We start from the raw sequence: 12,500 nt of genomic DNA, 5'->3' as shown, positions 1-12,500 counted from the left end.
AGCTCTCAGAGAACACTTCAGAGCTCAGTTCCCTTCTTCCCTTTTCCTGCACGTGTACGCACACTTGTGTACAGAGTTAAAACCACATTCCTCTGTGTGTGTGTGTGTGCGTGTGCGTGCGTGCGTGTGTGTGTGTGCGTGCGCTCTTGAATTCGTTGCATTTACACACAGATTAAAACCTAATCTCAGATAATTGCTCTGTTTTCACTCCGCGACTGGCTTCAAAGTCTGATCTCCAGCACGTGTGTGAGGAAAGTCACTGACGCTCGTTCCTGAGCGCTCTGAAACACAGGGACGGTCCGAGTTTGGGAGAGAGCTCCGTCTCTTTCGGGTGGATCGGTTCTCTCTACTCTGATTGTGTAATAAATCGCTGGGCTTACACAAGTGTGTTTCATGTCCTGCTTGTGTTTACCTTCCTCAGGATTCCAGTTTACTCCCTCTGTAATTTACTGCAGCTTCTGAACCCCGAACTGCTGCAGACTCGAACCCCCCCCCCCCCCCCCCCCCCCAACTCCCCCGCAGCAACAGCCCCCCCCACCCCATGTCACACCATGTCCTTGGAAAAGAATTAGCTTGGAGAGTGTTTACAGATCCTTGGCATTTGGTAAACATTCCCACAAACACACAGACTCGGATGGGAATCCCAACTGACTCTCTCTCTCTCTCTCTCTCTCTCTCTCTCTCTCACACACACACACACACACACACACACACACACACACACACACAGCTTACTCTGTGTGTGTTTACTGCATGTTTTTACTGTATGTAAGTGTTACAGGAACTAATCTGGATGCTTTATCACATCCTTAATTTCTGAGCAAATTCACTTCATGCTGAATTCACACCCTGAGAATCAGACTGAGAATCAGACTGAGAATCAGACTGAGAGTCAGACATGGCAACAAGAAAATCCTGAAAATGTTTCTGATGAGTGCCAAGAAACCCCAAGAGAACTGCAAGAAACAGTCAGATGAAAACTTTAATGAAATAATAAGTGGCTCCGCCCCCTTTTTCTTTTACAGACCACAGTCCCGCCCACTTACTTTCTATTGGCTTTCGTATTTTCTTTAACTTACAGATGTTTAATCAACACTTCTATCCAATCAGAACTCTAACAGCACTGTGGTGCAAAATATAACAACTAATTATTATAAACATGTATGTGAGTGTGTTTGTGTGTATGTATGTGAGTGTGTTTGTGTGTGTATATATATATATATATGTATGTGCGTGCGCATGTGTGTGCATGTGTGTGCATGTGTGTGCATGTGTGTGTGCATGTGTGTGCGTGTGTGTGCGTGTGTGTGTGTGTGCATGTGTGTGTGCATGTGTGTGTGCATGTGTGTGCGTGTGTGTGCATGTGTGTGCATGTGTGTGCGTGCGTGCCTCTCTCTCTCTCAGTGTCTGACAGAGACAGACAGACGACCTGAAATAAACCGCAAACAACGTGACACAAAGAAAAGTCTCCAGCTTCTAAACTCAGCTATAAATAGAGACACTGTGGCTTTTATTGTGAGTGTGTGTGTGTGTGTGTGTGTGTGTGTGTGTGTGTGTGTGTGTGTGTGTGTGTGTGCTTTGAGGTGGTTCCGGTTGAACAGGTGGGTTTTTTTTTTACTGTCTAAAGCCCTGGACCAGTTTTTATCGTTAAATAAAAGATAATAAAAGATTATTATTCAGATAACGACGATACAGGAAACACACACACACACACACACACACACACACACACACAATTTTGTGCCAATCATCCTCACAATCTTTCTGCTTTAACCAGAGAAAAATAATAGTAGGAAATATAAATTTTATTGCATAGTGCCGAGATCTCATTTTTAAATTGCAGTAGCTGCATAAGAGTGCGAGAGCGGAGTTAAAAACGAGGAGATAAAACCAGCACTACGGTCATTTTTACCATAAACATAGCAGTAGTGTAATAATAATCACAGTAATAATAATAATAATAATAATAATAATAGTAATAACCACAATAACAATAATAATCACAATAATAATCACAGTAATAATAATAATAATAATAATAATAATAATCACAATAATAATAATAATAATAATAATCACAATAATAATAATAATAATAATAATAGTAATAACCACAATAACAATAATAATCACAATAATAATCACTGTAATAATAATAATAATAATAATAATCACAGTGATAATAATAATAATAATAATATTAATCACACTGCTTTATTAACACTAAATACAGATGTCAATTAACTTCCTGTCTGTCTTTCAGACTAAAACACTAACAGGTTTAGATCAGTAAACTACACCAACACAAAACTGACTCTTATTCCTCTTCTACCACAGCAGTTTACAACTATATTTATTTATTAAAGAATGACAGCTTACTTTTTATCCATTTACAGTTACATTTAACTTTAGTTCAGCTAGTTTCCATTTACTGTCTGACACAAAATCCTAATAAAAACACACAAGTGTGGTACACGCCCACAAGAGACAACGGTAACAGTCGGTACACGCCCACAAGAGACAACGGTAACAGTCGGTACACGCCCACAAGAGACAACGGTAACAGTCGGTACACGCCCACAAGAGACAACGGTAACAGTCGGTACACGCCCACAAGAGACAACGGTAACAGTCGGTACACGCCCACAAGAGACAACGGTAACAGTCGGTACACGCCCACAAGAGACAACGGTAACAGTCGGTACACGCCCACAAGAGACAACGGTAACAGTCGGTACACGCCCACAAGAGACAACGGTAACAGTCGGTACACGCCCACAAGAGACAACGGTAACAGTCGGTACACGCCCACAAGAGACAAACTTTAAGTGACATGGGAGGCTTTTCACCCGCCAACGTGAACAGAGGAAGAAGTTTCTGAGAGGTAAATGTGGAACTTGTTACATCTTCGTCTCGACAGAAGGACACGTATCTCGAGATCATCATGAGAGCGAGGCAGAGATGGACACAGGAAAGAGCTGTAAATAAAATGCGAGTCTCTCCGAGCGGTGTGTGAATCTGTAAATACAGCGAGCTGGTGCGTGGAGATAAGATCTGACCTCATTCCACAAACAAACCGTCTGTATCCTGAACACGTGACACAAACACAGTTCCAACAGGGTCATCTGACCAACCTCGGGCTTCAACTTTAATATCAACACACTTCAACCGTTCTCACACATGCTTCTGCAGAACCGAGCGGGAACCAGCGCAGTACACGGAGAGAAAAACCCAATAACTCAAACAACATTCACAGAATTCAGCGTAAACCCCGCAGAGTTCATCTTTATTTTAAAGTGCAGAGTCCGCGGTGGAATTTCACGTCCTCTCGTCACGTCCCGCAGTGAAGCTCGAGTACAGGCCGAGGGTACTGACGTGATAACACACGGAAAACATCCTGTTCCTGCGAGTGTGTGTGTGTGTGTGTGTGAGTGAGAGAGAGAGAGTGAGAGACAATGAGTCAGCATAAATAAACCACACAGTGCCTCGGGTTATATTAAATTACAAAAGCAGGGAGGTTTTTTTCCCTAAAAAACTTCCTGCACTGGAATTGGATCAGGATTAAAAACTTTAAACTTCATTCAGGTTCTGAATCTGTGATAAAGAGCGGAAAGTGTAAGGATCACGTCCAGGGTCAGGAGCAGAGGTTAGAGGTTCTGTATCAGTAATAAAACCAGAACGATGTTATACAGTGGGGGAAATACGCACTGAACACTTCATTTATTTCAGTAAATCTATCTCTAACGAGCTTATTCACATGGACTCTTCACCAGACTTCAGTGTTAACTCCAGACTTCTGGAGATATAAAGAAACAAAGTCTTATGGACTTTATGTTTCTTTATATCTCCAGAAGTCTGGAGTTAATAAAGTTGTCATAAAGTGGAACGACACGGGAGAAAAGTACTGAACACAAAGTATATCTAGGCCCATAACCTTTGACCCATGTGGCCAAAATGTCAACGTCAGACTCCTTAGATCAGTTCAATGGACATCAATTTCCGCCTAATTACATTTCGGCCATCTTGGATTTTGTTAAAAACTGTTTTTTCGCTACTCCACCTACAAATTATGTCCAAATTTCACCAAATTTAGCTCCGAACATCTTCAGAGTAAGCCTCCGAAACATTACCAGAAGACTCTGGAATACTCCAAATGGTTCGTCCATGATGGGTCAACAAGTCTGACAGGAAAGCCGCCAAACAGGAAGTGAGGCTGTACGTCAGCAATGACTGACACAAAACTTGGTAGGCATGCTCAGGACCATAACCTGAGGCTATGCAACACATTTTGTGACAGCACCACCTACTGGTCAAAAGTTACAATAACATGCTTAAAATGCTCACATCTAACTGCCATTTTTGCTCCTCCTCCAAATTTTGTCCAATCCTCACCAAATTCTTCACACATCATCGTGATGTGTTCTCTAAAGCCCTACTCAGACGGGATTAGTTTTCCGTGTGTGTGTAATGTAATACACACATTCGCTCTTTTCTCTCTAAACCAAAAGTTTCAAAACACACGATGATAAAATGCAGATGATGTTTAAAGGACGTGACGAGTTCCATGGCTTTAGAGGGAAGTTACTGAGCTCCTCGCACAGGTACTGAGTACAGACATGTCCTGGTCATGTGACCTACTAATGATCAAGCATAGCCACGCCCACTACAACAAGAAGCACTTATAATACGATCAAAACTATCTGTGTGTTAAAGTGAGGTGAGTGTAGTGCACATGGAGTGTGTAGTGTGATGAGTGTGTACACGGTGAGGACACGCCCATCTCTGTGTGTGATTTATACACACACACACACACAGTTACAGAAAACGAATCAACACCTTCTGACCAATCACAATCCAGAAGTCAGAACTGACAAGCACAGGTTCATGGTGTTTATCAGCTCTGGGTTTAAACGCACCGACGTTACGCAGCGTTGTCTGTAAACTGGTGAATTTATGAATAATTAATTCTCCTACAGCGTGGCTCGGCGCACTCAGGTGAGTCTCAGGTGAGTGTTTTATATGTACAGAGGGAGAAAGACGTCAGGTCGCGCCTCACACTCGCCTCATCTGTCATCACGTCACTTCAGAAAGACAGAAACATGCTATAATACGCTAACGTTAAGTCTAGACATGAATTTCTTCTCCCTGGTTTTGTTCATGACGTTTAAACTGCGAGTTTATTTCTCTCAAAGCGACCGATCAAATGCACTAAATTCTCATGATCTGATCTTTAAAACACTCAAACATCTCATTTATAAGAAATAAGTTTATAAGTTGAATGTTTTAAAGCTCGAGAGATGAACTAAAAACATCTGAGGAACATCGGGAAACACTGGGAACCATGAATATGCATACATATGCAAATCAGACAATAGGGACCGCCTCCCACATCCTACAGCCATCTCCAACAGTTTAACTAACATTAGCTACATTAGCTAGTTAGCAGCTAGCAAACTAGCTCACCAGTGTGACTTCAGTATCAAGAGTCTCATTTTCATCCTCATGTTCGCACAGATTTATTTATTTAACTAGCGTTACCATGACAACCACCGTCTCTTCTGAATCTAAATATGTTCTGTGGCTGAAGGTTTGTGTACAGAATTATTATCCGATAATAATTTGCATATTTGACATGATTGGTTCAAAGCCATGTTGTTACATCACAAACTCACCTCATATATAGACAGATAGAAATATAGATAGATAGATAGATAGCTCCACCCCCAAATCAGATTAAGATAGAAGAATTGAGAAAGTCGGTTCTTAAAGGGAAAAATGTAAACATATATAAATCAGAACTTAAGATAAGTAATATAGATAAATAAATAATATACTCAGCACGCTGTGGAGGAGTGTGAGATCAGGAGGAGTGTGAGATTACGAGTGTGAGATCAGGAGGAGTGTGAGATCAGGAGGAGTGTGAGATCAAGAGGAGTGTGAGATCAGGAGGAGTGTGAGATCAGGAGGAGTGTGAGATCACGAGTGTGAGATCAGGAGGAGTGTGAGGTCAGGAGGAGTGTGGGATCAGGAACGGTGTGAGATCACGAGTGTGAGATCAGGAGGAGTGTGAGATCAGGAGGAGTGTGAGATCAGGAGGAGTGTGAGATCACGAGTGTGAGATCAGGAGGAGTGTGAGATCAGGAGGAGTGTGAGATCACGAGTGTGAGATCAGGAGGAGTGTGAGATCACGAGTGTGAGATCAGGAGGAGTGTGAGATCACGAGTGTGAGATCAGGAGGAGTGTGAGATCAGGAGGAGTGTGAGGTCAGGAGGAGTGTGGGATCAGGAGGAGTGTGAGATTACGAGTGTGAGATCAGGAGGAGTGTGAGATTACGAGTGTGAGATCAGGAGGAGTGTGAGATCACGAGTGTGAGATCACGAGTGTGAGATCAGGAGGAGTGTGAGGTCAGGAGGAGTGTGGGATCAGGAGGAGTGTGAGATTACGAGTGTGAGATCAGGAGGAGTGTGAGATCACGAGTGTGAGATCAGGAGGAGTGTGAGATCACGAGTGTGAGATCAGGAGGAGTGTGGGATCAGGAGGAGTGTGAGATCATGAGTGTGAGATCAGGAGGAGTGTGAGATTAAGAGTGTGAGATCAGGAGGAGTTTGAGGAGAAACACAGAGTTGGAGCAGTCTCAAAAAAAAGCCCCATTCAGTGATCACACAGAGGAAAAAAGAAGAGAGCAGCTTTTCTCTCTCTCTCTCCTTCTCTCTCTCTCTCTCTCTCTCTCTCTCTTCAGGACAGGTAACACGAGATGTTTTCACGGCTTGGCATCTGCTGAAGTGTATTTTGCTGTGAGAGTTAAATGATCCTTGAACACAATTGAGAGGCGTAGAAGTGCGAGCTGAACGAGACGAGACATTAATCCGAAACATCACGTTTCCCAACAGCTCAGGTGTGTTTCCTAAACAGAGAGGAGCTCGGCTCACCTGCAGCGTGTGTGTGTGTGTGTGTGTGTGTGTGTGTGTGTGTGTGTGTGTGTGTGTGTGTGTGAGAGAGAGAGAGAGAGAGAAATATAAAACAATAACGTGAACTCACCGTGTCTCCACGGGTCCTTCGGTTCCACCGACCCGGACACAATGTCCTCATCTGAGGGAAACGTGACCCTCTTGGCAACGTGTCTGTGTCCAGCTCCTTCCTGAAGGGCTGCGGACGGGGACGGAGACGGGGCCTCGCCGTCGGTCGAACTCGAAGGATCGGATTCTGAAGGCTTGTCCGAGTCCTTATCCGTTTCAGACGCTACAGAACCCACCCTGCCGCTCTCCTCGAGTGCCGTCACCGGGTCCGACTCCAAAACTCCACTTTCGTCCAAGCTCAAATCCACACCGATGTCCATGTCCTCATCGTCATTCGCACTTCCGGTGGAAAAGCGGCATTCCAGATCCTGCGTGCTACTCTCTTCAGGAACGTGCAACGCCACCGAAAGGACGGTTCCATCGTTCTTATCCTTGTGTCCCGATCCCGGAGCTACCACATCCTTATCTATGAACTTGATGCTATTCCGGAGGACGAGTTCCTCGGAGATGAGCGCCGTGGTGTGGTCATCATCAGACGCTTTCATTCTGGCATTGCATAAATCTAGTGCTGGATTGTCACCGTTCATCTTCTCGTGTCATGAACGCCTCAGCACAGACCCGACACCGACTACTACTTCACAACGCCGTCCAATAACTGATACAATAAACTCACGTTTCTCAACTAGAGGAAAACTTCAAAACTTCTCAGTGCTCCAAACAGGAACCCTAACAACACGGTGCAAATCCTGCAGTCAGCTTCATTCCCTCTTCAGTCATTCTCCTCTCTCTCGCTCACACACACACACACACACACCAGATCGGATCCTTATCTGGAACATGGGTTATTAATGTATTTATTTACGTATTCATTTATTTTTTAAAGTGCTGCAAACGTCCCTGATTTGACGTCACACTCGCAGGTCAAAGGTTACTGCGCTCTGCGTATTTCCAAAAATACACAAAGATCACTGACGGATGCTCTGGTTTTTAACAGATATCGATTTGAGAACTATTTAAAGCCAGTTCTGAGCCAAACCCGAAAATTTACAAATGTATTTTCCAGATAAATTCAGTAGTATGTGAACATTTTCTATTTGTCGGGTGCAATAATAATAATAATAATAATAATAATAATAATAATGACAATAACCGCGATTTAGAATTTTTTAAAAGCACGCTTATGCTACAATCAGATACATCTGTCTATCTGTCTATCTATCTATCTATACATAAAGTGAATCTAAACACAGCTGAGATGTGTGAGCAGGTGCGACCTGGACTGCACGGATCAGTGTTCAGAAGAACCGAGGTGCTGAGAGAGAGAAGCAGGACAGCATTGTGCTGCTGTTTTCAGAAGGTGATCTCCTCACAGCTAACACCACTTCATTTACATGGAAAGTACTGAATAAGCGGCTCTTTCAGGCCCAGACTGCCGGCACGGTGAGGAGTGTATTCACGCACACTCCGGGATGTAGACCTCCACACGCAGATCCCGTTATAAAGTCTTTATAAATGTGCACTTTGTCTCCGCAGAGCCGCGGCGCATCGCGGACAGAAAAACACGGGCGTCATAAGCTCGCTCCTCCAGCAGCGCTGCTAACGTTTATAGCCTGCTAGCTCAACACGCTCACCTCCAAACCTCAACTATAATCACCGCCTTTCAACATAAACACCCACTAGCGCTCAATCCCCTTCATTTAGAATGAAACCCGGGTTAAATATCGGTTTAAACTCACACACGGAACACAACACACGAAGCTAACGACACGGACAGAACAAATTCTACCTGTCCTGCTTACTCAAGTCCAGCCAGGCATCCCGAATACATCCACACTCACTAGATAAGCGCACTATCTAGGGCGAGTTTTCTGTATCGTAGCTAGTGCCCTTGTGTCAGACCGCTCCGCCATTTTGGATTAAACCCAAACACTGTTTGTTGTTCAGTTGCCGAAACGTCATCACAGCGGCCGTGTGAAGAATTCAGATCAGCACATTCGCGCCTCAAACAGGATTTTGTCAGTTAATATAAATAAATAATTACACGACGCGATAGAATTCACGACGATAAAAACAGGATATCTTTGGATTGTGATAATAATGTTGATATACATTTTTTAAAATAATTGTAGTGTAAATAAAAACACACGGATTTTCTTAATTGGCGAATCATGTATGAAGTGATCTTCCGATGTTTATGTTACGTTACAACAACGCTGATGTGTTCTAAACAGAAAACTATGAATTATTAACAGACGGACAGACGGACAGATAGATAGATAGATAGATAGACAGACAGACAGATAGATAGATAGATGGATAGATAGACAGATAGATAGACAGATAGATAGACGGACAGATAGATAGGTATTTTGTGCACTCCAATTATTCAAATGGAAAAAGTAAATTAATTAAAAACACCTATAAACACACAGACGAAGTATGATTAAGACAAATTGATAAACATTTTTGTCTGGTTTTTTTTTTTTTTTTTTTTTTTTTTTTACATTTTAGTCTAAACTATTGTTATTTACATGCATGAGGAACATATGAACATTCATATGTTAATTATATCACTCTATATACACTTTTCATTTGTATTATTGCTGTTGCTGTTGTTGTTGTTGCTGTTGCTGCTGTTGTTGTTGTTCATTGCAGTGCTGGTCTTTGTTGGTGCAAGTCTCTTTGGTACTGAAGTCGGAATCCTAATTTCTTTATATTTTAATTTTATATATTTATTTTTGCCCCTTTGTGGATTGAGACGTTATGGTGAATGGGTTTGTGTACTTTGTGACCAGTTTGGACACGCACGCTTGGTGAACAGACATGAGGAAGAGGTTAGACAAAGAGCGATCTTAAATACCCCCAGGAAAGACACAAATAAGACCAAGTGTACCTGATCTGATGACTGGGCCACCCACGCTGCCCGGTAAGGCTCAGCCTGAAACGGTGACATGGAGCCATGCTGAATGATGAAGGTGAAGGGAAGGTGTAATGTCAGTCAGGCAGCAGGCAAGTGATGGGCAGTGTTAGACAGACTGTTTTATGCAGTGAGTGTGTCTGCATTCTTGGCTTTAAACACATCACTGATCAATGTGAAGCAACTGGGATAAAAATCAGCATCTCCAAGTCCAAGGCCTGGTTCACTTCCAGAAAAGAGTGAGATGATTCATGAGTGAGGGAAAGAGAAAAATATGAGATTGACAAAAAGTGGTACAGTCTCTGTACTGGGCTGTATTGGGTTGTACTGGTCTGTACTGGGTTGTGGTGAGTGGTACAGTCTCTGTACTGGGTTGTGGTGAGTGGTACAGTCTCTGTACTGGTCTGTGGTGAGTGGTACAGTCTCTGTACTGGGTTGTGGTGAGTGGTACAGTCTCTGTACTGGTCTGTGGTGAGTGGTACAGTCTCTGTACTGGGTTGTGGTGAGTGGTACAGTCTCTGTACTGGTCTGTGGTGAGTGGTACAGTCTCTGTACTGGGTTGTGGTGAGTGGTACAGTCTCTGTATTGGTCTGTGGTGAATGGTACAGTCTCTGTACTGGTCTGTGGTGAGTGGTACAGTCTCTGTACTGGTCTGTGGTGAGTGGTACAGTCTCTGTACTGGTCTGTGGTGAGTGGTACAGTCTCTGTACTGGGTTGTGGTGAGTGGTACAGTCTCTGTACTGGGTTGTGGTGAGTGGTACAGTCTCTGTACTGGGTTGTGGTGAGTGGTACAGTCTCTGTACTGGGTTGTACTGGTGTGGTGGGGAAGCAGGAGCTCAATTTGTGGATGAAGCTCTCTGTTCAACCCCGTCAATCTGTGTCCTTATATACTCATCACAAGATGACCCAAATATATTAATTCCTGCACATCTATTCTGTTCTATTCTATTCTATTCTATTAACAATATTCAAGGTCATGAGAGAGAAAACTGTAGGAGACGGAATCCTTTGACAGTGACTCAGACAATCTGATATAGAGGAGGTGACGGTTTTTTACTTCAGTTTTGTCCCTGGGAAAATGAAAAGCTGTTAAGGGCAGAACCTCAGAGACGTTACGGTCTTATCAAGGACTAACAACCCGACAACATATTCTTCAGCTACACTCAAAACCTGAAAATACAGTTAATCTTATAATACTCCTTTTAATGTAAAGTGAAGTTCAGATGATTGTAAATATTACTGTAAATATACAGCTGAAACCCATTCTCGTGTGTGTTTGTGTGTGTGTGTGTGTGTGTGTGTGTGTGTGTGTGTGTGTGTGTGTATGTGTGTGTTATACGTGTCCATAGGTTTTTTGTGGAAATGGTTGACTATGTCTGACACCAGTGGAGGAAACAGTAAGGATGGAATGGAAGTTAATAATAATAATAATAATAATAATAATAATAATAATAATTATTATTATTATTATTATTATTTCTTCCACCGCTACCTCTACGCCATCACCAGTAGGGGGCAGCAGGTCATTGTGGTAAAGATAAAACCCTTGCTGTTTCAGACATTGGACAGTTAATGTGTGAAAGTGTGTTTCCTGTGAGCACATTTTCATTATTTTTTTGTTTTGTTTTGTTACAAATCCTTTAAAAAACATTTTACACACAACATTTGGACATTTTATGGACAGAACTAATGTAGATTTTCAGGGATTTCAGGGTTTATTTCATTAGTGTGAAGAGAAACGCATCTAAATATTTAATTGTCAGACTGAAAGCACTAACACAGGCTGTTTCTTCTGGAGTTATTTATCAACCTTCTGTTTCCTCTGCTTTTATTAATCCCCAGCCACGTCTCTGCTCTGAGAGCTGCGTCCTGTCTGAGGAACTTTTCCTTCTGGGAAATAAAAAGAGACTCGGATGAATCTGAGTCTGTATATTGTTATATAATCTCTGATCTGAAAATGAAGAATAATTCAGTTATGAGTTGTGATATTGTGCAATAAACATTTTATTAAAAGCTTACAGCGATTGAGCATGAACGAGTAATCTGAATTCACATCTTATTAGAATTAATTCTCCAAGCTAGAACTTTTGGGTCTAGTGTGAAGTGGGGTGGCTGTGGATCAGGTGGTAGAGCGGGTCGTCCACTAATCGTAGGGTTGGCGGTTCGATTCCCGACCCACATGACTCCACGTGACTCCACGTGACTCCACATGACTCCACATGACTCCACATGACTCCACATGCCCAAGTGTCCTTGGGCAAGACACTGAACCCCAAGTTGCTCCCGATGGCAAGTTAGCGCCTTGCATGGCAGCTCTGCTACCACTGGTGTGTGTGTGTGTGAGTGTGTGTGTGAATGGGTGAAAGAGACACAGTGTAAAGTGCTTTGGATAAAAGCGTGCACCTAAGTGCACCATTTACCATTTTATTTTGAAGTTTCTGCAGTTTAGCACTCTGTGTGTTCGTCAGAGAGACAGGTGACCGGATCTCTGGGAAGAGAAAAGAAATAATTTGGACATTTATTTGTTTAATTATTTATGTACATCAAATAAAAATTAATATATTTAT

The 12,500-nt window shown here is 42.6% G+C and overlaps 1 protein-coding gene across 1 annotated transcript in view; it reads right to left on the bottom strand.

Annotated features, from left to right (window-relative positions):
- The window catches only part of ppp1r37 (protein phosphatase 1, regulatory subunit 37), a 29,731-nt gene extending 20,870 nt beyond the window's left edge, over positions 1-8,861 (bottom strand). The window contains exon 1 of the mRNA XM_053677764.1: positions 7,039-8,861. Within this exon, the coding sequence (XP_053533739.1) occupies positions 7,039-7,603 (565 nt within the window). The 5' untranslated portion in view covers positions 7,604-8,861. The remainder of the gene's footprint in view (positions 1-7,038) is intronic.
- Positions 8,862-12,500: the final 3,639 nt, after the last annotated feature.

Source organism: Ictalurus punctatus, chromosome 4, assembly GCF_001660625.3.
Source record: "Ictalurus punctatus breed USDA103 chromosome 4, Coco_2.0, whole genome shotgun sequence".
Classification (NCBI taxonomy): domain Eukaryota; kingdom Metazoa; phylum Chordata; class Actinopteri; order Siluriformes; family Ictaluridae; genus Ictalurus; species Ictalurus punctatus.
The sequence above is the reverse complement of the archived record's forward strand: the minus strand, read 5'-3'. Positions and strand labels throughout refer to the sequence as shown.